This window comes from Harpia harpyja, chromosome Z (assembly GCF_026419915.1).
Source record: "Harpia harpyja isolate bHarHar1 chromosome Z, bHarHar1 primary haplotype, whole genome shotgun sequence".
In the NCBI taxonomy this organism is placed as follows: Eukaryota; Metazoa; Chordata; class Aves; order Accipitriformes; family Accipitridae; genus Harpia; species Harpia harpyja.
The window spans coordinates 21,944,078-21,970,043 of NC_068969.1; the positions used below are offsets into that span (position 1 = coordinate 21,944,078).

The 25,966-nt window shown below is 39.5% G+C and overlaps 1 protein-coding gene across 5 annotated transcripts in view; it reads left to right on the forward strand.

The window, feature by feature from the left end:
• The window catches only part of CNTN6 (contactin 6), a 150,768-nt gene that overhangs the window by 115,731 nt on the left and 9,071 nt on the right, over window positions 1–25,966 (forward strand). For all 5 annotated transcript variants that reach the window (XM_052778388.1, XM_052778389.1, XM_052778391.1 and 2 more), the window contains 7 exons: window positions 10,517–10,644; window positions 17,204–17,379; window positions 17,718–17,835; window positions 18,701–18,859; window positions 18,951–19,100; window positions 22,688–22,758; window positions 25,526–25,760. In XM_052778388.1, the coding sequence (XP_052634348.1) occupies window positions 10,517–10,644; window positions 17,204–17,379; window positions 17,718–17,835; window positions 18,701–18,859; window positions 18,951–19,100; window positions 22,688–22,758; window positions 25,526–25,760 (1,037 nt within the window). The remainder of the gene's footprint in view (window positions 1–10,516; window positions 10,645–17,203; window positions 17,380–17,717; window positions 17,836–18,700; window positions 18,860–18,950; window positions 19,101–22,687; window positions 22,759–25,525; window positions 25,761–25,966) is intronic.

Below are 25,966 nucleotides of genomic sequence, written 5' to 3' on the forward strand. Positions count from 1 at the left end.
GTCAGGATAGTTCAACAAACTTCAATGAAACATTTCAATTACCAGAATGTCAACACTGTTTGTTTAGCTTGTACTGAAACCTTCCAGAATATCCATTATCTTTAAAAAAAAAAAAAAAATCTGCTTGGGGAGGAATCAAGACAAAATGGATTGAAAATTCCAAAATTTGCACTACTCTACTAACAAAGGAGGAGATTGATATCACTTAACTTTTATTTAGCTGAAGTCAATATGCAGTCTAAGGTAGTTACTTACTTTTTCTTGGCAGGCACCTCCATCTCAAATGAGATGCCGAACTTTTAGATGAGCAAAGCTGGGGGAATGAAACCTATCTACAATGTCTGAAAAAAACCCCTACCTATATTGAAGTCAGACCCGATGAGTAGCACAGGCAAAGAGAAGCTTTGCTTGTCATGCTGCTTAGTGCCACAAACCACCCTGCTTTATGCACCCGCTGTTTGCAGATAAAGGTAGTATAGACATTTGTATGCTGGTAGCAAGTTTCATATAGAACATATTTTCTTACACTATTCCAGCACTTACCATTCTACTCCCAGCTTTTTACAACAATGTGGCTAGGTGAATAGCAATAGGATATTAATATTACTATTTTTTAAGTCTGGTTTTTGAAGCCTGGATTAAATGTATCTCCATTTTTATCCTTCTTGCTTTTCTACCACAAGAAGCTTTGCATAGCTTTGATGATATGCCTTAACCCTTCTATCTTATCACTGTCTGTGTGCTTGTAAAGAAGTTCATTTCCTATTTTAGTTTTTAAATAGACCACTTGAAGTGTAGGCATCAGCAATCAGAGCAATTTCAGATATCTTGGACACCATCACTGTAAGTCAACATGAATACAAATTAAGCTTATCTCTTGATGAAATTCTGATTTTGCTTAGAGAACCAATGGAATTGATTCCACATCTGCTAAATTTGATTAATCACTTCAGTTCCATTCCTTGCTAACAAATAGATTGACAGAAATCAAAGGCATGGATTTACCTGCCTGCTTTCAGTGCTTGGTCTGAACTTACGTATTAAGATATGAAAACTCCTACAAAACCTGAGACTGATGTATAGAATTGCTTTGTGTTTTCATCAGGCCACACTACTACTGCATATTTGGTGCTAACCAGACAAAACCCATCATTACATCCTTCCCGAGGGAATGCTGAAAGCTGCAAGGAGTATTCTATGCTCTAGCTAAAAATATCTTATGCTCAGATTACAGTGGTCTTGGTTTCTATATGCAAGGTAGCAGAAAAGAGGGTATTGCAAAAGACTAGTAGGGGCAGCTATAATATATTTCTTGAATGTTTATTTGCTAACAGCAGCGGTATTTTTGTGGTTTTAATGTTGGTTGTAGGCATAAGTGTGCAAGCACTTGCCCATGCTTCCTTCTGAATAATGTCATTGGATCTAGGAGGAACATAAAATATGGCAGTACTCACTGAGGAGTGAGTACACATGGGCAGAAATGTTTGGTGATCCAGCAAAACTAATGATATTGGCATAAGAAAAGTTTTACAACCAAAGGGTTGCCAAAAAATGCCTCAGACTGACTTGAAGTACCTTCAGTCTTTCCTTCTTTGTGTTCTGCATGTTTCCAGTTATTTCTGTCTTATTCCCCAAGCTGAGAGTGAAGGCAGGGGAGTGGAAAGCATATGAGTGAAAGATGAGGAGGGAGATATAAGGAGAAGGAAGAATGAGCACAGATGAGGGGAAGAAAGAGACAATATTTTATTTTTTTCTTAATATTATTTTGCTTTCTTTTTCCCCCTTCTTCCTTCTCTGTTATCTTTCCATTTGAAGTCAATCCACTGCAGAGTAATGAGAAGGCAGAAGGGGACCCCCATTGCTACTTGACCCAATGAAACACTGGCAGGCAGCAGACAGAGAATATTAGTGCAGTGGAAGACAAAAGAAAAGGGCTTTTCCTTTCTTTTCTCTCTCCTTAGAGAGTTTCATAATGGAACAAGCCAATAAACCTAATTTCATCATGTATTACTGACTACTTAATGCAATAGTGTTTAGCACATCAGATAGCATGAACATCAAGTAAGCAAATGAACCATATGTTCTTACGTATAAGAAAGAATGACAACCTGCGTGATGCTGGATTTATTACAATTTCCCTTCTGTATGACACCTCTCTAATACAATTTTAAATTGTTCCTACTCAACTCCTGGGAGCCTTGTTAAGGCGAGCCTTTCTGAGGGGCTGTCCTACATGCTGAGATGTCCCAAGCAGTCTGTCACTCTTCCATGTCATATAGAGTTGCAATAAACTAAACCCCAGTGAATGTCAGTGTTGTGCCCTCTCTCCCTTTCAGTTCATGTTCTGTCCCTGTTTCATGCACATATTCTGATTGATGTTCAGGATCTGATCCAAAGCCAGCTGACCTCATTGGAGTTTTTCCATTGACTTCAGCAGGCTGTGAATCAAGGTTCCTAATTAGGAGTTTGCACAAAAAATAATGAGAGAATGCAACCTTCTGTGCTTCTCTTCTAGTCCAAGTTGTACTGCCATGCACATCATTACCATTGCACTATTCTAGTGTGTATTGCCATAGCATACAAAAATACTAGTATTGGATGGAAAACATGCTGCACAAACACCAAATAAAAGATAATTCCTGATCCCAAAAGTTTTCAACCAAAGAGTAACATTAGAGGTAACAGATAGATCGGGATATGTTGGGGAGGTGATGTAAAAAGGAGCAATAAGATATTGATTAACATGGCAGGCACATGGACTGCTGCCAGTCATGCTCTAGGCATGATGAATAAAGAGTTTCTAGGGAGGAATTTTGGGGATCATTTTAAGTGTGAAGGGTTATGTGAGCGAAAGCATAGAAACAGCACCTTGAAAATGTGGCTAATGGTTGACCGACGTGAGGGGTTTGTAGGAGGATACTAACACCTCTGGTTTAGCCATGGGATTTTATTACAAAGACATACTGCTATTTCCTTACTTCTTTTCTATAAGAACTAAAAATCTTTTCAAATTTTCAGTAAAAGGAGGAGCTGCTTAAAGGATACACACAAGTGGTAGAATATTACTCACACATTAAAATGACATAAAATTTCTATGCTCTGTGATATTTTGAGCAAGGATGTGGGTCTAAGGCTTCAGTGAACCACACACAGTCCCTATCATTATCGCTCAAATGAAGCATGAATTCAATAGCCCGGTGAGGATTGCCTCAGGGTTTCCTACAAGCCCACAGGTAACCCAACAAATGGGCACAAGAAGCTGGAGGTGATGAGAGCTAAAGACACGAGAGCAAGGGCATGTGCAGCTGAAAGGTGAGAGTCATCAGCTTGGAAGTTGAAATCACTGAAGATGAGCACTGTTCATCTCCAATACTGTATATCTGTTATGGGGGGGTCTGCACATGAACGTGCTGTCCAGGGTTTCTGAAAGCAAGCCAGTACCACGCTGTGTACCTGGTGTCAGTTGCTTGTTGTATATACAGAATATTTTAAAGTTAACAGCAGGTTTTATTGTACTTTTATTTTTGAAATATGTTCTGACAAGAAGATAGGGAAGAAGATTCCTGTAAGTGAATTAAACTCCCACACAGAGGGTAATTCAGGGCCTTATGTACTGTTTAAATTCTACTTAAGTCCCATATTAAGGGCTTAGTTTTACATCTGGAGCGAATTTGGTTGTATGAATGGCTGTGTCTGAACTCCTAATAATGTCTGAATCATAAAAATAATGATTAATGGTGGGATTAGATCGAATACTAGTAGTGTGGGCATACCACCCTGTGCTGAAAGAACTTTGAGGTACTGGAATCCTAAAGATTTCTTAAAAATAGCAGAACTTGTTGGCAAATAGAAAAATTGGCAACCTTTTTCTTTGGCAATTCAGTTCATTTTCTACCTGGATTCTCACCACAGAATTTTGCAAAGTCTGGTTGCTGATCCTTTCCTTCTCAGTGTACTACTTTATCACTGTTTTTTTCTGCTGTGAATGTTCAGACTAATCAACGTGTGGCTACATAAATACGATGTTCCATTCTGTCCTGTCCACCAGGTAGACTAATAACCAAGAAATCTTTCCTTTTGCCTGGACATGCTAAGGACGGCTCTTGTCTCAGTCCAGGATTATACTACATCTCTCCTCTCATGACATCCACTGTTAGATGCAGATTTGAACCAGGGCAAGGACAGACACAGGGAAGAGAAGAGCCATAAGCGGGCTGTATCTTGTAAATATGACACAAGACCAAGTTCTCTATGTGGGAAAAGACCAGAAATGCACGTGTGTGTTTAATGCAGCAGACGGAGGACGAACAGGCTCACAAGAACCTTAAAACTATCACAAGGAATGAGAAAGCTGAAAGGATTAAAGCATGGCAAGCAACAATTTTGGTGGTTGCTTGTTTGTTTTGTTTCATCACTAAACTAGTTGGTTGGCACGTCTGTCTTTCCCATACAAATAGAGGTGCTGTTGCCCAGTATTCCCCGACTGCAAGTTTTGAGACATATTACTACAATAAATTTAGACACATGTCTACAGCCATGATATTTTTGTCACTTTTTCCTTTGGTCATCCCATAAGAACACTGCAGACATTCTATGCAAAAATAATGTTCCTTTTTAGGAGTGGAGGGGGATTTTAGGAAATAGCAAGGAACAGTGTTATAGTGTCACCTTCTATCATTGATAATAGTATTCTTTTCTAAAATATTTTAATAAGACTATTCAGCTAGATTGTGTAATTTTGTTTTGATCCAAATAGTTAACACAGAGTTTAATGGCATTTATTTTATTTCCAGTTAATTGTCAGTCAACTCTGAAGCTCATTTATAACAGCATGCAGATAAGGAAAATCTTCTTTTAAGCATAGTTTATTAAATGGCAATACTATTAGCATACAAATTACGCTCAGAATAGGATAAACAGGTACAAAGATCATTAACATGTAATACAGACAGTCGGATCTCAGATGGGACTCAATGGGACCTTTTCAAAAATACCAGAGCTGTCATCAGCAGGTACAATTCATTCACTCAGTCAAACTTTACTCACATTTACATCTGCATAAATCACTAGTAATTCTGAGTCACTTGAGAGCTGTCCTCGTGTTTCTGCCCCTCACTTAACTCCCCTTGTACTTTTTAATTCAGCCTCTTTCATGCTTGTGAATCTTTGTAAAATTAGAGAAGTCAGTTATTGTCTCAATGTCTGCTAGCATATCTGAAGAAATTTATAAACACTATATCTTTCCATAGCCTATGAAAGCAAGAGTGTTTTTGCTCTTGAGCAGTAAAGTGAGACTGAGAAGACATGGTTTCAAATAGGATTTCTCAGATAATAAAAATTACTTTGCCTCTGATTGCATCAGATCCCGAATACTCCCTTTTTATCTACACAGTGCTATGATGATGACTTCAGTAACATTATGAGGTGTCAGACACTTGATGTTAGAGGCAGACAGGAGAAGAGTGAATCTTTACATTAAGTATCGGGGTTACTTTATTTTGAAAGGAATTATTTTATGCCCTTGAAGAGATAGCTACCCCACTGGCAGTGCTGAAATCTGCAGAAGTAGGCTTGATTCACCCCGTTTTACACCAATCCAGCTCAACCGATTTTGATGGGGATTTCAAAGACATTTGCTGTATTGAATTAATGCAATTCACATCCATTAATTAAAATCGCACCTCTCTCTAAAACAAATTGGCTGAACAATACAGCAGTGCACAAAAATTACCTCTGCTGCACTTTAAAATCTAATGAGTTGACACCTCTTTCTTTTCTCAGATTTTATTTTTCTATCAGCCTTGTTAAATACATATTATTCTTTCATGCTCTTAAGATCAAAGCAAATAGCCATCAACAATCTTTTGTTCACATGAGACAACACTTTCGGAGATGGTTTGTTTGGCCTGGTTAATTAAAAGCTGTACCTATCATCCCTGCTTGATTTCTCAAGTTCTTTACTTAAAAAGTATGTGTGACAATTTTAATGAGCTCTCACTTCTTCCCAGTCTCATGTCTTCTGCAGAAACATTGCAAACTATTCTTTTTGAACATTACGCAGAGTTTTGACTCCAGCAGATCTTGGGTAGGCTGTTTGTTTTCCCTTTCTGCATATAATGCTTATCTTGTATACTAACGGAGTCACTCAGAGAGGACAAGGACGTGGATCAATCCAATGGAATGAGTAGATTAAAAACAAACAAAAGGACGTCGCTTATACTATGCTTAAATAAACCAGGGAAGAACTTCTCACAAACTGTTGTGGGACTAAAGGTTTGCATGGTCTCAAAGGGCTTTGGATTCATTCCTGAAGACAGATTTCATCCTATATAGAAAGGCACTATCTCTACAGCCAGACCCTGAGCTACAGGTCACTTGGTGCTGGGAAAGGACTGTGGTGCCTCCTGCTGCATCCATACCCTGCCCTCACCCTCTGCCACAGGCATCCTGCAGATGGAAAATTGGCTAGGCTTGTCTCTGAACTGGCCTTTAAGAGCTGTCTTCTGTTCCTATGCTCCACATGAAGTGAACTGCATCCAACATAGCCATCTTTTTGCAGGGTAAGTTCCCAGGCTGGTTGCATATGGAATGATATTTCTGGGTACTTCTAATGAGCCTGTGTGTGCAGGAACTTTGTACGGATTTATATAACTGGATTTTCATCTCTTCTTTTCCTCATAGCAACTTTGCTTAATTGAGCTATTTACCCAGAGGTATCACCTGTGTAATTCAGGCAGGAACGTAGGCATCAGCACTGGTCTGATAAGAATTTAAGCATTTTGTAAGTCAGAGATGCCAGTGTAGAGTTAGGCTTATGCTTAAGCAATCCTTTGCTGCAACAGGGCTTTATGAACAGCTGTGTCCCGAGTAGCTCATTTCATTCTTCCTTAACCTCCTTCCTTCCCAGGGATGCATTTATCACATCTGCTTCAGATCTTTTGGTTTTCGTCCCTCGACAGGCACTCATTTAGTTATTGAGAGAAGTCCAGTTTTCCTGGCAGACAAAATATTCTACTTGAATTGTATTGGACAAGTTAAACTTTTCTGTCTTGTCTCAGTACTTGGAATTACCTTGTCTTCTGATGCAAATGCTAAGAATTATTATCTATAGCCTTCACGCATTTTAGACTTCACGCAGTCTAAAATGTTGTGAAAAGTAACGGTTTTCAGCAAGCCTTTCAGCAGGTGAGACATGCGTTTCACAGCTTCTTTTTAAATCGTTTGTTAGAGCTTGATCCGAAGCCCATTAAAGGAAATATTCCCATTGCCTTCAGAATCACAGTTCCATTATTTGAAAGACAAATAGAAGAGGATAAAGTGCAGCCCTTCTGAACCCACCCATAGGGTAAGTCACGGCTCTAAGGAAGTTTATGGCAACTTTGTTGTTCATGGCAACTGGCTCGGCATTTCACATTGCTTTTTTTTTTCTTGCATTTGAAATACATCATCTTGATTTTCTGCTGTGCTCTGCTTTCTCATCCCTCTCCCGACAGACCTCAGTACAGCTGGAAATTACTCACTTTTTTTTTTCCTTTAATTCCCTTCCCTGCTAACTAATTACTCTGGAGTCCTTTGTGTTTTACATAAATTCTGCCCGAGTATCTTATTTACTCCTAGCTCCCTAATTGTCTTTAGGTAGCGTGACCTCTGTTTCAGACCACTCTGAAGCTTTTATTAGCCCATGGTTTCTCTTTTCTAAGCTCCGTTTTGATCCGTTGAAAGAGCCATTCCATCCTCAGCCTGCCCAGCCGTCGAAATACTGCTTCAGAACATTTCTTCAGATCAAACATTACCTCGACAGCTCTTGAGCAGGTACAAACCCCTCTTAGTGGATAAACCAGGAAGCTGGGAATTATTCAGGTCTCAATTTCTAATGAAGAATTCGGGAAAAAATATCTGAGCAAGACATGACTAAACTTCAGTGAAAAAGCCCTAGCCAGAAATCCATGGGGGGCTAGCACAGAGGCTCTGCATTCAAAGAGTCTCCCCTTTGTTATTCTGTATTTTTATAGACTGTTTTTTCCTGTGTATTTACCTACATTGGAAGCTTTTGGGGGCTGGTATTGTCTATTTTTGCCTCATGCCCACTCCTGGATTCCGATTTGTACCTGGAGCTTTTAGGTGCAACTGCAGTAAAAATAACAGGGCATCAGTATTTGATGGTGAGAAAGACACTGTGGTGGCTTGTTATAACTTATTATTCAGGTATCCAATTTATGAACATTTGCTGATTCACACTTGAATCTCTTTTGATACTGTTTGATGAAGCCACCATATGCTAGCTAACCAGTGAATTGAATCAACTATTTTATCACCAGCAGTTTCTAATGAGGGTGTTTTCTTGTGGCTGGTGGAAACTGATGTGAAGAAATGCATCATTAATGCAAAGAAAATTGCAGAGGCAGAAGTGGAATACTTGCAAATGTTTCTTCATATTTAAACCTGCCTTTGAATTACTGTCATCAGGTCTGTCCCGATACTGAGAGGGAGAGACACCCATAGTCTCTCGTTTTGATGCACAGCATCGTGAAGCCAGCAGAAAGGCTCAGTTTTTTCATGCTTATTCATCCCTCCTTATCCGAAAAATGTCATTTAGCTGATATATCATTATATTGAAGATCATCCTTTGTGGCTTCATATTTTTCTCCTCTCCGGTTTAATATGGATATATGATGGATTATTAAACCCAAACTTATTTTCTCATCGTACTACAAATTGCATGCAAACAGCTGCTGCAGTACCTGGTGATCATTGCCAAGGAAACAAAGATTTTTCATTCAAGCCTAAATCCCTTCCCCTCTCAGCTCCACACCCCAGTGACAGAGTGCCCGGCACCACAGGGACATCTCAGCTTTTCTCATTCCTAAATCCAGCCCTGCCCTGCTCAGGAAAAGATCTTGTGGCAGGGTAAGCTCAGACGAGAGTGGGAGACATGAAACTGGGGGGATGTAAGTGAGAAGACTGCCAGAAATCCAAGTCTAGCACTTCTCTTCATCAGCTGAAAGGCTGGGAGCTGTAACAGGAAGGTCGAATGTGTGTTACACATATAGCTACAAGCGTATAAATACCAGAGTGGAATGCAGCAAGACACTATGATGTTTTGTGTGTGTGTGTTTAATGGCTACAGTATTACTGCCAGCTTCAACTTCTGCTCTTGTTATTGTTCGTTTCCTTTAATAATTCATTACATCATCCAATCTTATGTTGTTAGTAATAAATATTAAATACCCAAGCTGTGATGCATGAATTAGATATTTTCTTTTTATAAAAGGATTCTTGTATTAGATTTAAATGTCAATTAAAAGAGGAATATAAAAAAATAATGCAGTGCTTCTGTGAGCACTGGAATGGATGAAGCCTGGTTTCCTGTGGATTTGTGACTTACAGCCGGGTTTTGTCAGATGTAAGAAAGTGTGGCATTTGAGTGCAGCTCTTCCCCAGTTGGGTGCAGATTCTCTGATGCCTACTAAGGAGTGGGCTCATGCAGTGGCCTTTCTGGCAAAAGGGGCTGCACATAGAGACCCTGCACCCATTTTCATGAAACTTCCAGGAATGTCATGTCTTTCAGCCTGCCGCCCTTCTAAACTCAGAAAAAATTGGTCAAGAACTTCAATATCTACTAGGTGCAACGTTGGATGGAAGAACTGACACAAAATTAACAAAACATTACAGGATAATATTATTTTCTGTCTAAAAGTTCGTTGCTTACCTAATTCAGTTTTCATTTTGAAATTCTCTAGCTTTGATATAGATGTGTTCTGTATATTTGTGAAGAAAATTGCAAAACCCTGAAGTGCTGTCCTTGTATGTAAAAGCAAAAAGGTGCCAGGCATGCAGTGAAAGCTTACCTAAGGAAAACATATGCCAAACTCTGTACTGACTTATATCCTAAAGTATCTCATTGACAGGAAGAAGCATATGAACAAACTTAGAAATTAATTTTGCCCATAAAACCCAGTACTGGTCCTGAAATTACCATTAAATGTAATTTACCCAATATTCTGCAAACTAGTGTAAACATAGTGACTAATAAGGTGATTTGAGGGCCCTTATGAGACAGCGGTGTATTTGATTTGGCTCCTTGGCTTGTGAGATGGCATTTCAGCATCTCAGCTAGTCTGCTAATGTCTTGTAATAATCCTGACAAAATTGCACAGGCAGCTGGGCTCAGATGCAACATTAGTATGGCATAGGAGCATTGGGATCTGAACAAAAAGGCCCCCCATAGTAAAATACAGCACAGCTAGGTAACAAGTTGGGTCTTCCTTCTTTCTCTTGAGACTCCAGATTTTGCTGCAAGAAAGTTGGCTAGATAAGTTAATGATCAACTCCAGTATGTCAATATAACATTCCTAATACAGAAATCAATAATAAGCAGAGGTGAAAATTGGTTGATACATATTCAGCTTGCTGTAGAAGAGAAAAAGTATAACAGAAGCATTTAAATATTAAAAGTAGCAGTTTCTGTAACAGAAGTCTTTTTTCTTCTTTTTTGTTTGTTTATTTTTTTCCCCAGGGTCATCTTACTAGAGGACGGTGGTCTCAGGCTCTATAACATTACCAAATCAGATGCCGGGGTGTACACTTGTATAGCAACAAATCAGTTCGGAGTTGCCAGAAATTCAGGGAACCTGATTGTGAAAGGTACTTTAGTATTTTCTTTTGTGCTTTGTGAATATTAGAAAGTATGTGCTTGTTTTCATTCGGATGCTCAAGTCTGTGCCAATCAGTGCTAGTACTGGCAGGTTTTTATTCGCAGTTTAAAGCTGAAACTGCAGCAAACAGCAAACACTGCCTGCAGCAAAGAAAACCTCATGACCGCACCACTCCAATGATCAATTTGTTTATCAGGGAGGTCTCCCAAGATATCCACAGAAACAGGTAGTAACATTAATAATGATATTTGCACTGCAGTACCATTTAGACGTCTGAGGTATGGGCTGCACTGTTGCAGGCATTAGGCAGCCAGAGTTTGAAACACCACCGAGGCAGCACGGAGGTTCAGTGTACCCTGGGCAGTGTGCTGGGATGAGTTTGTTCCGCTCATTTACAATTTATGACACATCTGAGACTGCAGAAGAGACTTTAAAGCTGGGGTGCCAAAAAGAAATAGGATGTTATGAAGTAATCTGAAAATCAGGCGGGTTTATTTTCTTCAGTGTGGGGCAGATATATGTTGCATACACTGCATTCCTGCAGATCCTGAAGCCACCCACTCTTTCTCTGCATCCCAGCTGCTGTGCGCTACCTTGGTAAATAACTCCAAAACAAATCAGAAATAACCTTTAGGACTGGAGAGCCAGGTTTCCTTCTGCGGGGGGACTGAGTTTCCACCCTGGCTGCTGCTTTCTTTGCTCCCAGCTCTTCTCTGGCTAGAGTGGACTTGGACAAAGTCATGGCCGAGAGAATTGCGAGACGCAGGGTTCACAACCCTTCACTGGGAAGGACTTGACCCTGGGTCTCCTCTACTCTGGATGAGTGCTGTAACCATGAGACTCCAACCCTCAGTGCAAAAAACGGAAAACGGACAGCCCCCAGGTCGCCGTCGTGGTGAGCAGTGTGCCACTTGCCCAGGAAGGTGTGCACTCACAGCGAAGGACTGTTTGTGCAAGGTCCCACTTGGGTGACAGTCCTTACTTGCTGTCAGCCACAGCTGCGGTGGGCACAGCCGGTGTTCAGGCACACGGCTCTGCTTACCTTCTCCTGTTGGTCTAGGCAATTTATTGAGCAGCCTGTGTTGCTTTTGGGTGGGGGTCTAAGTCCTCCCACTGAAAACAGTGGCAGCTGCAACTCCTGATTCAGCTTCTCAGACTACCTTGGTGAGGCCAGGAGTTTTATTTGTAGATGTTGTGATGCTTTAGTTGGAGGTGTATAAATAAGTTCCTTAACAGCCATCCTGTGATTATCAGTTTAAAGATCCAGAAAATCATGTTATGGGCTGGGAAACGCATCATATCAAATGGTCACATCTGCTGTAATTCTCCTTCCCTCCAAAGCTGCAGCTTTGTCTGCGCTGGGGCTGAGCTTCTGGTGTAACCGCACACTCTGGCTTAGCTCCCAATGCAGTGATGCTCTGCAGGGGGGTGTCTTCCCTGCAGTATTTTTCACCTTTCTTTGAAACACGGTTAAATACATTGTGGAACACATTAAAGTACATTATGCCCAAAGCAGTCCTTTGCTTCAAGTTTTTGCCATGTTGGTGGATGGTGTATCTCCATTAGTAAAAAGAATTTGTACAAACTTAGCGCTCAGGTGGACTAGTCCAGAGCTGGAGGACATGAAAAGAGATACTGTTTGTATAGATATTCCTATGAGCAGCATATGAAATGACTACGCTCTGACCGTTGATCACTGACAGAAAAAAAAAAGAAGGAAAACTGAGGCAAACTTAGTGTGTTTGTTTTCTTTTTGCTCCCACATGATCTTTTCAATACAGATGTTTTCTTATAAAAGTGTTCGTATTTGTTGATTTTAAATGAAGAGAACAAGTTAAAAAGTGGAACTTCTGAGATTATAGCAAGCATATTAATTAGTTTTGCAAAACAGCTAACAATAATAATGTCTGTAGTTACAAGAAGAGCACATTATTAAACGTAGTTTGTAACTCTCTCTTTTTTCTTAATATTCTTGTTTTTAATGACTTTAGAATGGTTACTGTAGCCTGCAGGCATGACCTCCTTCCTAACCTACTGCAGCTGGCAAAAATCTTTTTCATACTCATACTATGAAAGAGCAACTAGCATTGATGCAGTGCAACATGTAATCTAAGACGATGTTACAGCACAGCTAGCAATGAATAAACCAAGAAGTTTAGGGTTTAGGCAGCTCTGACTTCATTAAGGTTATATACCATTTCACATATCACATACGTACATCCTAATGGAGCAATATGGGAAAACCACATTAAAATAGGAAAAAAATATTTTGTGTGGCATTTATGAAGTTTATTAAAACACTGAGTAACAACATGGTATAAAAATGATCTTGTTTGCGGGGAACATTTGTTTTTGTTTCCCCTCCGGAGAAGTTTTGGCTGTTAAATTATAGGCCTCATTGCTTCAGCATTATTTTCAACTGAAATGTCAGAACTTGGAAAAGCATATCTAATGTGCAAATTAAGTTTATTGCTGCTCATTGAGTTGTTTATTCTTTGTGTGAGAAGTCTTTATTATACCTCCAGCACTCACAACATCTTATCTATTTTCTCCTCTGGAATGGGATTTGCCATGTAATGCATGTCTGCAGTTACTAAGCAAGATAGATAGATAATGCAGAACCAAGAGCTTTTAAGAAGCTTTTAAAAGTATTTGAGGTGGAAGTCTTAAAGACAATCCCATAAAAGAAGCAGAAAATATCGCAGAAGTGAACCACTCTATGTCAGTGGTATAACTGGATATGAGCAGGCTAGAACAAGAGATACAAGAGGATGATAATACCATAATAAAGTGGATTTTTTTGCTAACACTACTAGAAAATCACACACACAAACCCAGTATAATTCACAAAAGGACAGTTTTCAATATTTATTTGGTGGAAGCAAATATGTTCATGCCAATAAGAAAGTAGACTTCATATAATACTAATGGCATATAGCTATTGGGATTTGTTGTGTTATAAGAACAAACCTTTATGTTCTGATATTCCAAAATACCGGTTCACTAGAGAGTTCCATAGAACGCATTTTTTTTAAATATTTATCTTTTCCCTGAGGAGGCATTCCATAAATTTTAACAGATAAATGATGACTGGAATTTTTATTGCTTCTAATAACATTCCATAACAGGATTACAGATGTCTTATTTCTGATCTCTTTGAATGTGTGATCAAATAATGACACAAGAAATTACATGACAGACCTAATGAGGCAACCATAATATTATTGGAACCTTCTGATTAAGAAAAGTTTCAAAAAATTCCCAGCCAGTTTCATTACAACCAGCTGGAGCTAATGGCCCCTTCCTGTACAACAGATGACTGGCTTTGAGGGAGGCTTAAAGATTTTACAAAAAACAGGACATGATTTTCTGTTTGTATTCTATGGATTTTAGAATGTAACTATTGAATCTGATTACAAATTCTATGCAATTCTGTTTGTATCATTCTTGCTTCGTCTTACTTTGACCTTTCCACAGAAATAAATTGATTTTATTTATAGTATTTTACTTATTTATAGAATGCTGTAATTGTACACAGGGCATTGTAGAAGAGGCAAAATGCACCGATCCTGGTGACCAACCATCCAATACAGAGAAGCAGGAGTTGCAAAATGAGGTGGCATTAAGTCTTGTGGCAATAGAGGTGATGTGGGTCTTGTGAAGGGTAGATATTTTAAACAGAAATTTGAAGGACAGGGAGGACTTGACACGTGGAAAATTCAGTAGTGGCGCAAAGTTTTCTTAATGCTGAATGAACTAAAGGAGCAAAGATGAATTTCATCCCAGGTAAAAATGCCTTGATTTGGAGTTTTAGCAGAATACCCAATTGAAAGGGTATCTTCAGGCTGACATCAAAGCAGTGCAAAACAGATACATCCAAGTCAGCTTTAAGCAAGACAGATAAAATACCAGCAGCAGTTTATACGTGGCAGCAGGGAGCTCATCTTAGGCTTTCGGGTCTCTCCGAGAGAGCTGGGAAGCTGAACCCTGTAACCACTGTTTACTCATACCCAGATATTGAGCTTACCTATGGAAGGCTCAGGAAACATGTCGTTGGCCATCTGATTGATTGATTGATGTTGTAAACGAGCCTCATTAGGGCCAGCCCTCTCCATTCCCAAGGGCAGTCAGGCTGTACAGCAGACAGGAGCTGTGGAGGTGACCCTTGCAGTGATTTCGGAGGAGCCAGTTCCCACCTCCTGGTTCTCCCAGCTCCACCACACAGCTCAGACCCAGGGGCTACAGGAGGTGGGGGACAGCCCGGGCTGACTTGCCAGACCCTTTGACACCCTCTTGTAAATCAGACGTAACCTTTTGCATCATTTATGAGAGAATACATGTGGAGATATCTCTCCTGCACAGCTAAAGACAGAGCAGACTAAACACAAGTGCAGTCTGGGAAAAAGTGTGTCATAAACATTCAGAGCAATGTAGAATTCCACTTTGAGGTCGATCGTGGTGTTCAGGGGAAGACTTTGATTCTTCAGCGCCATATTTCATTGGCTTTAAAAGCTTAGTGTAGAGATCACAGGGGTTATAGGTTTAAGGAAGGAGAGAGTCTTACAGGATGACTTTGGAGGGAGAGATGACGAGTTTGGAGGACCGTATCAGGCCAGAAGATCATGCCTCTCCACCTGCTAGTGGCAGAGAGAAGTTCCAGCTATCACGAAAGCAACTTTCCATTTTTTAATGTATAGCAGGGTATCATTTCTTTTTTCTTCTTTTAACATATACAGCATTATTGCAAGTAATAGAATTTCTCTCCTCAAAGTGTTATTCATGCAGTTCCATTTCAGCTGTGAGAATAAGAAGTACAGGAGGAAAAGCAAGAAAAGAAAACTTTGTGGAGGTTCTCTGTAGTTCCCAGATACTTTTCAAAATTGTTCTATAAAAGTTACCTGTACTTCACAATGGAATTACTTCATTTGAGATTTATGGAGCCAAGTTCTCTGCCAGCGTGTGCTGAAATCAGTGGAGTTGTGCCAACAAAGAATATGGCCCTTGAATCATCTGGAATTTATTGCATCTGACACACTGCTTCCAGGGAGAGGAAGAGATTTCTCTAACCTAATGATGGAGTATCTTTAAGACAGTCATCTGAGGCCTTCACATTTTTGCAGTCCTTGACTTCAGACAAACTGATGGAGCTCCCACAATGATAGTTTTATGTGACTGTGAAGAGCAATCAGAGTACGCAGAGAAATCTGAGAAACTGTGTTCCAAGCGTGAGCTCTAACTCACAATGAGAACCTCTGACACTCTTAATGATACCAGAAAAAAATGCCTAATTTGTCTGTAACAATAAAAATCAGACAAGTTCGTTCTTTGTTTTCCTTGGAAAATATTAGTTGATGCCTGCAGCAGGTATATCACTGAAACTAGTGAGATCTGGTTTTATTTTAAAAGACTAGCAGAAAATGCAACATTCTACCTTGTTTCTGCTTGACCACTGCCATAACAGTCACTCATCCAGTGCAGCTCAGATGTTGGGAAGATGCCCTTCAAGTTTCAGCCCATATTGCCTGTCTGTACCTACATATTAATCAGTTACTGCAGTAATGGTGACAGTCTGAATGGAAATGTGTTTGAAGTTAAGGGGTTGGATGCCCTATCATGCATCAACCCTTTAGAACCAAGGCCTTGGTTAAACCGAAATCCTGAATTTTCAAGTACATTTCTAACACATAGGGCTAAGCCAGAATGAACGCTGAACTAATACAACTCACGCAAATTTTCTTCTCCTGCTCTCACATTATATTCAGAACTTATTAATATTGTTGAATAGATTCTGCTCTCATTTCATTCATGTGCCTCTAAATTCTCACCATTTTATAACACTTTCATGCACAAAAGCTTTATTCAAGGGAATTGCTTACAACAAAGTGGTTGTTATCTCTAATCTTTCTGCCACTCATATCAACAAAAGTGAAACCATATAAACCTATCTGTTTCCCCTTCAGCAAGCTACTACTTCCCTTCATAAGAGCTGCAAGTTTGTTTCTCAGTGTAAGGGGTTAAAAAGGATTACGTAAATAGTTTTTCTGTCTGTGAAGTTATCTTCTTTGAAGCTGTAACATAAGCAACACTGTGTTGTAAACTACCACTAACATTAGTATAGATTAAGGATCTCAATATATAAAGTAAGCAGAGATGAACAGCAATTTTGCTTTTCCTGCAGTTTCCTGTAAGGAGAGATTTCCACATTTGAAGAACCATGGGCATATTTTTAACAGTCTTAATAACAAAGTCTGTACTTTTTGAGCTGAAATCATATCTATTGACTATGGGCTTTACAAAGTAACATATGACTAATTTAGCATGTTGCCTCTGACATCTGCTCGCTCTCAGAGGCACACAACGTGCTCATTGTATTGATACTGCAAAGGTAATAGGCTACACATGGGTAAGAGTTCTGAAATCATCACCATATTAGAGATAATTTTCTTTATTATGGAACATTTGGGCCAATTTTAAATCATTTCACAAATGGTACAAAAGTCATTTGAGATCTACTATTTTTATAAGCTTTTTTTTTTTGGTCTCCACAGAAAGGACTGTAATTACTATTCCACCTTCTAATATGGATGTAACAGTTGGAGAAAGCATAGTCCTTCCATGCCAGGTGTCTCATGACCCCTCCATTGATGTGGTGTTCACGTGGTCATTCAATGGCAATAGAATTGATTTTAATAGAGGAATACATCACTTTGAAAGAATTGGAAGAGTAAGTTTCTTAAACTCCTTGGTGCTTAATGAAGCTATTTGCCAGTCGTTAGACAACACAAATATTTATCATAATTCTTCCATTGCTATTTATATGCATGGCAAATCACTGTTTCTTTATAAGGGCTGCAGCCATTTATTTTTCTTTCTTAAATTTCATAAAGGCGCTTAAGTTATTTGTGAAGCCATAATAAAAATGTCCACATGAAAGAAACTGATGATAGCTATGAATATTTTAATTTTAAAGCTGAATTTTTTATTAATATTGAGCAATTTATAAAAATGTCCAGTATGGAAAGCATGTTGTGAGTTATTAGTTTACTTTCTTTGTATCTCCAGGAATCTGTTGGGGATTTGATGATAAGAAATATTCAGCTACATCATTCTGGGAAATATGTGTGCATGGTACAAACAACTTTAGACAGTCAATCTGCAACAGTAGATATAATTGTAAGAGGTACGTCTGTTAAATGTAGACACATATATCTTCTGGAGGAATTAGAAATTCTTAACATCAGCTGTTGTTTAAATGATTCCTAGGATATCAATTCAATATTTAAATAGTGAAATGCCATATATCTTGTACCCTTAGTCCCAAATTGCATTGAGATTCTGGCCAGCATGATCCTAATGTGCAGCTAACCCAGGGAGATCTGTGCAATTCTGCCATGGCCTCTTTGGAAGGTGAACTTTTCTGGCCACACGGGTCAACGTGGCAGGACATGGGGAAGTCCTCTACTTTCAGCACACTGCTGTCACCGGCTCCTTGCTGGGCATCTCTGGGTCACTGTGCAGGCTGGGAAAAAAACAAGAGACCTGCTTCCTTTCCACTATTTGGAGATGAGATGAAAAATTATTTTCTATAGTCAACTAACTAATCTTTTTACTGCCAGCAGTAAAAGAAATTCTGTTATGGGAGCAGATCCTCTAAACCCTAGCAGAAATCAGAAATCTGTATAGTGCACCATCTTGCATTTTTTCTAAACCTCAGTTTTGATTAAATTCAATAGGAATTCTGAAGATGTTGGATGGTTCAGCAAAAGACACATTGGGTAACTTTGTCAGACAAAAAGAATCATTTCCTTGTTTGCAGTTTTCATGTTAGAAACATAAAGACATTCATTTTCCTGACTCTACCCCCCTCATTAACTAGAAAAATGTAATACAGGCATGAAGCCATTATTTAGAGATTGTGCTGCTTTTATGGAACTGCAGCTTCATGAATAATTCCACTGACTTGAGAAAGTAAGAGTTGCCCAACCCAACCCAGCAATGAATCTTCTCTTCCTAATACCTTCATCTTAAAATGCTAATCATATTAGGCCCCCCAGGTCCACCAGAAGATGTTAAAGTTGAACATATCTCTAGCACTACTGCTGTGTTATCCTGGAAGTCTGGAATAGATAATAATAGTCCAGTCCAGATCTACAGTATTCAGACGAGGACTCCTTTCTCAGTTGGATGGCAGGCAGTTGCAACAGGTGAGCAATTTGAGAATTGCCTTGTATTTTTTGCGTATACCATTAATTACTCCAAAAATAAATTGTCATGACATGTTTATTTTACCTTTAGTTCCTGAAGTCGTTAACGGTAGGACTCACAAGGCAACAGTGGTTGACTTAAGCCCTTGGGTTGAGTATGAGTTTCGTGTGGTTGCGAGCAATAGTGTTGGAATTGGGGAGCCAAGCAGACCATCAGCTCTACTGAAAACCAAAGCAGCAGGTAAGACCCTAGTTTCTGTCAGTTTTTTCCACACAGACACGTTGCCAGCTCACAGGTGTGAGAATTTCACTGCAGCAGAGCCACTCACTCCTAAAAGGTTACTTATATATCTGTCTAGCATTTTAGTCTGTGGCTGCTGTGGCTTCATGACAGCAGACCTGCGCTAGCGGTGCAAGGGATGTTTGGACATGATCGAGGTACCACACGCTTTGCGCTCTGGTTTGGAGATCACTTGGGCCAGCAATAAAGGCTGGAGCTGGCCCATGCTTCCTCCCTTTGATATGTTCCAAAATATATCTAATCCCCATACCTGAACACAAGCTTTCATTCAAGCAATTGAGGAGCAACATTTGTTTTCTTCCAATTATAACCACGTTTATACCCTCCACAGGGACTTGCATAGAAAATGATAAAGCCAGCTCTCTGGCATATCCTAGCACAAGCATGTAATGCCTTTGCTGCAGAGGGTGTTTGATATCTGAGCATCAGCAGAGACAGGATATTGGCTTTAACTGGAGGAAATAAATTACAGCATCCAAAGCCCAGTGAAACTAATGGCTCCCACTGACTCCAGGGCGGGATCTTTACTATCTGTCTGTCTAACCTTTACACATATTTCTTCTGGGACTTGGAACCTCATAGGAAGAAGACTCATTCTTGGATGACCGACACTGTCAGTCCTTTGACCTACTCAGTTTGGTACAGTTTATTTGAAGCCCAAACTTTTGGTTTATGTTTCTCCTAGCCCCCTGCTTATCAACTCCCTCCCACCTATAAAATCAGTATTTATAGGACAGAAAGCAGTAAAATGGAAGCAGCTTTTACAATCTACTTTCTCTTCTCTGTTTGTCTCTGAAGTTTGGCAAGCTGCTTTTCAAGACAGAACTCAAAATACAGTATTGTACATTATACAGCAGAAAATACATATATCCTTAGAAAGGGGTATCCATTTGTTTCTCAGAATACCTACAATATTTGTCCTAAGATAGAATTACTTCAAAATGTATTAAATCGGTTGATCTAAATTTAATAAGTTCTTTTTCCTACTTTTGAGGCAAAAACTTATACGGAGTACTAACACCAGAAAAAAATATTTCAGCATTAGAACACCAGTTTTGATAGATTTTGTCAGCTTTCCAGGTGCAGAGAGACATCAAATGAGTCTTATCAGCAGTCAGGACTGCCTGGCCAGTGTGGTAGTAAAGCAGATCACAGACTGCTCCCAAGAAAAGGGAAAAGCCTGAGACCCTCCAGGCTGGAAAGATGCACTGATCCTGCCTGGGCCATGCATGCCTGAGTGGTACCTGACTCCTTCCTCCAGCAGAACCACAGGAAGCTCTCACATGCAAGGAGTAAGGAGCAACGTGAAAAGGGAAGGCTAAAGAAAAGCTGGAGACAGGAAGAGGCGAGATTTTCTAAATTTCCCAGCAGAGTATCACAGATAGATGTTCTCGATTACATGATTGATCATGAGGTCAAAATTAGTCTTGAGAAGGTCTTTCTTGCTGTCGCTACCTTGGGGCTTTGTAAAGTGTGATATTCAAAACCACCTATACAGTCAGTAAAAGCTTTCATCTTTTAAAGCTTTTTTTTTATTAGAAGGATTCACAAGGCTAGGGCTAGAAAGAGAAAGAAACAATAAAATTAATATTATTTATCATGGCAATAGCATAAGTAACATTATTTCCTTACAGCGTAGCCTCATCTGAAGCTTAAAAAAAGGAATAGAAGGAGTCATTTCAGGTTTTAGTTGCGTAACCCCTTCACTGCTGTAAATCATTCTGTCTCAAAACATTGCTGTGCAGTGGGAAAAGTAACAGCTTATCTTTTTTTTTTTTTTTATCAGAATAGGAAACTAAAAACAGTATCACAGTGTGGACAGCAGAAGACTGGCCATGAAAGGGTGAATTTGAACTTCACTGTTATAACAGCTATTTTGCCAGCTGAAATCTGAGCATTAGTAGATTTGTGGATGCAAATGAGGCACTGTTCATTTCATTAAAATGGAGCTGAGAATTAATTGAGCCTCTGTTGGTGCAGTCAGCTGTAAATTTTCATCTGTTTCTCAACTATGACCCAGTTGAGGCTCTGCTGAGCAGTAGTACAAATTTTTTCCCCATGCAAATGTAGTAAGTACTGAACACATTTAACACGTGAACTAATTGAGCATCAGCTGGTTCATGAAACAGTGAAACACTAGGCTTGAAAGTCTGTTTTGTCATTTTTTTCCTTTAATGCTGTTCTTTTCAGTCTTAGATTATTTGCCTCTGATGTGCACAAAGACTTTGATTGTGAGTGACAAAATTGAATACGTATGCTAAACTCTCCAAAAGAGCCTAGCTCATTTGCACTTGTACTCACTTTTATGACTGCACAACAAAAATATCGTGAAATTTCTATGTTTCTAGAGAGGATGAAATCAGATAAAGATTTATATGAGGACCGGAATCTAGAAGTGATAGTGGGTTGACATAAATTTCTATGAGCTTAAAGAGCTATTGCCTTTATTGTCACTCCTGCAGCTCCGCTCACGCTGGGTAGAAGAATGGGGAAGGACAGGCAGACGTGGCAAAACTTGTCAAAATCTCTGAAAAAGCTTCTGAGATATAACTGTCCTGCCTATTTCTGACCCTGTCTTCAGCCCTGTCTTGACACATCCAATTTTCAGACAGTGTAATAAAATAGTACCAAGGGTTTGGAGATGGCAAACAGTACAAATGCCCTCCTGTAGGGGCTTCCTGTCTCAGTCAGTTCCAGGGTTGTCCTCTTTTTTATACTTCTCCAGCAGCTGAAAAGGAACATGATACCATCCTTGCAAGAACACCGATAGCGAATTATACAATAAGAACAAGGCTGGTCTGTCTAAATTCCATCCATTATATCACAATCCGTTTCCCCAAAGCTGTCAACATTTATAGGCTAATGGGGTGGGCATGTTTATGGAAATATAGAGCAAGAGGCAAGAAATGCTGCTATTTTCCTTGCCTCTCCACCAAGAGCCATTTGAGTGATGAGAAGCCCCTTCAGCCTGGAACACCAGCACATTGCTTGACCTCAACCCTGTACCTTTGGAGCCACATACCTGGGGCAAATCAAGCTCTAATCAATGAATTTTTGGACACTTACAGTGTTGGGAGAAGGAAAAGAGCAAATTAAGAGTTTTGAATTTCCTAAGAAAAGCATACAGCCAATTAAAAAAATTAATATATTGCTCCAACAACATGTTTACTGAACAAATGCATAATTAGTAAATCAGTAGTGTTGCAGCTACAGTCTGAATGGAACATCATTTTGCCAATTAGTTGATGAGGCATAATAATGTCAGATACTTGATGCTACTAGCTTCTTTAATTAATTTTTTGAACCAGGGTACTCATGTATCAAATACATCTGTGGCTTCAGCCTTATAAACTTGAAAATGTGTAAACATAATTTCAGTTCATTTTAAATGTACTGTTATAGTCCCTGTTCTACGTGTTGAAAGGCAGAAGAGCTGCATGCGAGCTAGGAAGAGCTTTAATCACCTGGTTGGCAAGACCCCCATCAGTAGTGGTAGGTAGTTGCAAGCACCATCTTTTCTTCTCCAGTTCCTGTCGTGGCACCAACGAACGTCAGCGGAGGAGGAGGGAGCCGTTCTGAGCTGGTCATCACATGGGAGGTAATGGTTTGCTCAATTAACCTAAGCTGTCTAATGGGGAAGAGTCCGTGGGTGAAATCACAGCCCTGCTGAAATCCAAAGGCTTTTGGTCATTGGCTTTGGCTGAGCCTGGATTTCATCCTGCATCTGGAGAGAAAACAGCCTGTAAGATATACAGCAAGTTTTCTGTGTTATAGCGAACAATTTATAAAAATAAACAGTTTAAGAGGCATGTTATAAAGATGTTTAGAAGTCTGTATAACCCTCTTATCTCCATTGTACAGGAGGTGCTTAACACACTAATCTGCTTGGCCATTTTCTGCATTAACATTTTTCATACTTTTGTTTACATGTTTTTCATTCTGGAACACTGTGCTGACAAGACATATCCTATTATGCGTTAAAGGAGATGAACCCTTTAATTCTCCAGCACTCCAGCGAGAGGAAAGAATATACATTTTCAGAACAGTTAATACCATACTACAAGTTGCAACGGGTGAGCGCAGGTCATTTCAGAGAGCGGAAAATAAGCGTTGTGGGAAGCAACCGTCCTTCTCCAGCCACCCCGCAGCCTCCCCACGGACATCATGATGAAGGCAGGCAGCCTCTTGCAAAGCCTGTGCAGTGATGGGGCAGGTGCTTGGTCAGGACTCCAGCCCCTATGGAAAAACTCCCCAAAACACAGCTCCCACTCTGTTTTTTTCATTGCCACTGAAAAATACATGTGAAGTTAATGTGCTTCACCTAATTAAAACTCTCCCCTGGCTTTGAGGACATCTAACTAAAGTAGGAGCTACTCCACGCCATCAGCAGCACCCAGCCTGGAAGGCAGGAGCCAGGCAGCCCTGCCATGTATCTTACTATCAGGTGGGACTGTCTCAGAGGCTGCACAAGATGACCTCTGTTTAGTTCGTAATTTGGGACAGGGCCTCCAAAAACATGGTGCTTCCTTTGTGTCATGGAAAACATTTCTCCATTAAGAAGAAAAAAAAAAAAAAAAGACTTCTAGTTCAGCTTGAGCAAAGAAAGTAGTCTACTCTCTCTCTTGACTTCATTCTTTTTCCAAAGAAATAACCAAGGTCATGTATACAGTTTGAAGGAAAGTAAAAGGAATTAAATTAAGCTAAAAGTGATGTTATTCATCAGCTGAGCAAGTTACCTGTGTTCCCCTGTATGCTAAAAACTGTGCCATTTAAACAGCCTTTTGGGGGAGGAAGGGAAGTGATAGGAAAAAAATGAGGTCAAAAGAAAAAAAACCCCAACCACTAGATAAATAATATTGCCAATGTCTTCGCTTCTCCGTGCTCCAGACAGAGTGAAACTTCACTTTTACTGAACTAAGTTTTCTTCCATATGCATCTTTCACCCTTTTGTTTCATTTTCTCCTTTACTGATCTACTCTTTGGGAGCAGAAGAACATGAAAATTGAAAACAACCTGAGAGATCTCAATCAAATTATCCTGTTGGACTCCATAGTGTGTCCTGAAAAACAGTCAGAAGAAATACTAATTATGCTAAGCTAACAACACTGAACATGACTCTCCAGCTTTCTGTGATGAACTCACTAAACATCTTGATTAAATCTGAGGTCACAGAAGCCTCAAAAACAAATTAAATGCTCTAGAAAGTAGCTTGAACTCTTATAATTCTCCAGTGCACCATCATCCCTCACACTTAACTCTCTCAGGACTGGAAAAGAGATAGAAGTGGGCATATTGGGGAATTAATGTTTGTAAAACACTTAAGGAAAATGCATTTGTTATATATGCCAGGCCAGGTTTATTATTAGAATTAGAAGGAATTTATGAAGAAAAGAGTAAAATAAGTGCCCTGAAATCTTCTGATGTACGTCCCAACTTTTTTTCTCCCATCTTCCCACACCGTTAGTGCTCCCAAGAGTTTCTCTGCAGGAGAGGAGATTGGAGTCAGGAGTGATCACAGGGCCTGCAGTTCTGCCTCTATGTTTTTCTTTCTCTTTTTGCACCATTTTCCATGTCTGCTTTTCCATGGACCTTACTTTGATGAAAGCATCTAAAATAAATGAAGTTTTGTTGAGGAACACTTCCTTCCTCCATGTACTACTGATCTTATCTTGTTTCATAAATGTTCTCTTGCTTTGAGAAGCCAATGTAGAAGTATTTTTATCCCATGAAAACAAAAAAGTTCGTGCTGGCTACAGTGTTGATGTAATTGCCTGTTCAGTATGAGTCATTGATACATATCTTGACATGAGATTTTATTGATAGAAACATTAATTTTGTCATGTTGACTTGCAATAAAGTTTCTGTTCTAAACAAGCTTAAATAAGAATATGTTCATGCACTTGAGACATGCACTTGTGCTAAAATAATACGTAAGTACTGTACTCATATGCGGGCAATTATACAGCTGACGCACACTTCTGTGTATACGTTTACTCCTTTCCCAAATTTTTTTTCTTTAAAAATTTTTTATTTAAAATTAGCATTCCCATACCCCTTGGGGGGGGTGGAAATCAGCTACAACCTGTACTTAGTGAAATGCTTTTAATTTTGAAAACTTCATGCCTGAAAGAGAATAACTTTAATGGAGATGATCAGATCTTTTGTTTCTAAATTGATTGCCTCAATAGATTTATTATTTTGATTTTTATTTCAATATTACATTGACTGATGGAGCAAACATTATTATCTTCTCTAAGGCACAGTCAACTAAATCAATACCACTAAAATATACTCAGAGAATGAAGATTCAATTAAAACAGTGTATACTTGCAAATGCTTATTGACTGACTGCCTTGTCACTACAGCCAGTTCCAGAAGAACTACAAAATGGGGAAGGTTTTGGCTACGTCGTTATGTTTCGTCCTCTTGGCTCAACAACTTGGACAAAAGCAGTGGTGGCTTCAGTGGAAGCAAGCAAATATGTTTACAGGAATGAAAGCATTACACCTCTCTCTCCTTTTGAAGTGAAAGTTGGTGTCTACAACAATGAAGGAGAAGGGACCCTAAGCTCCATAACCATTGTCTACTCAGGAGAAGACGGTAATGCCTGTTGCTCTTATTAGTAATAGCTGTGTAGCATCAATAGGTCCCAGATATGATCAGACAGATCTCCACAGGGATATTGAGGAGCCTGCTCAAAGCTGCTCATGGAAGTTTGACAAGAGACACGAGAAAGAAGATGAGAAATTGAAGTAAAAAAAAAGCAAGGGGCAGATTTTCAGAATTGCTTTAAGTAGACAGCATGT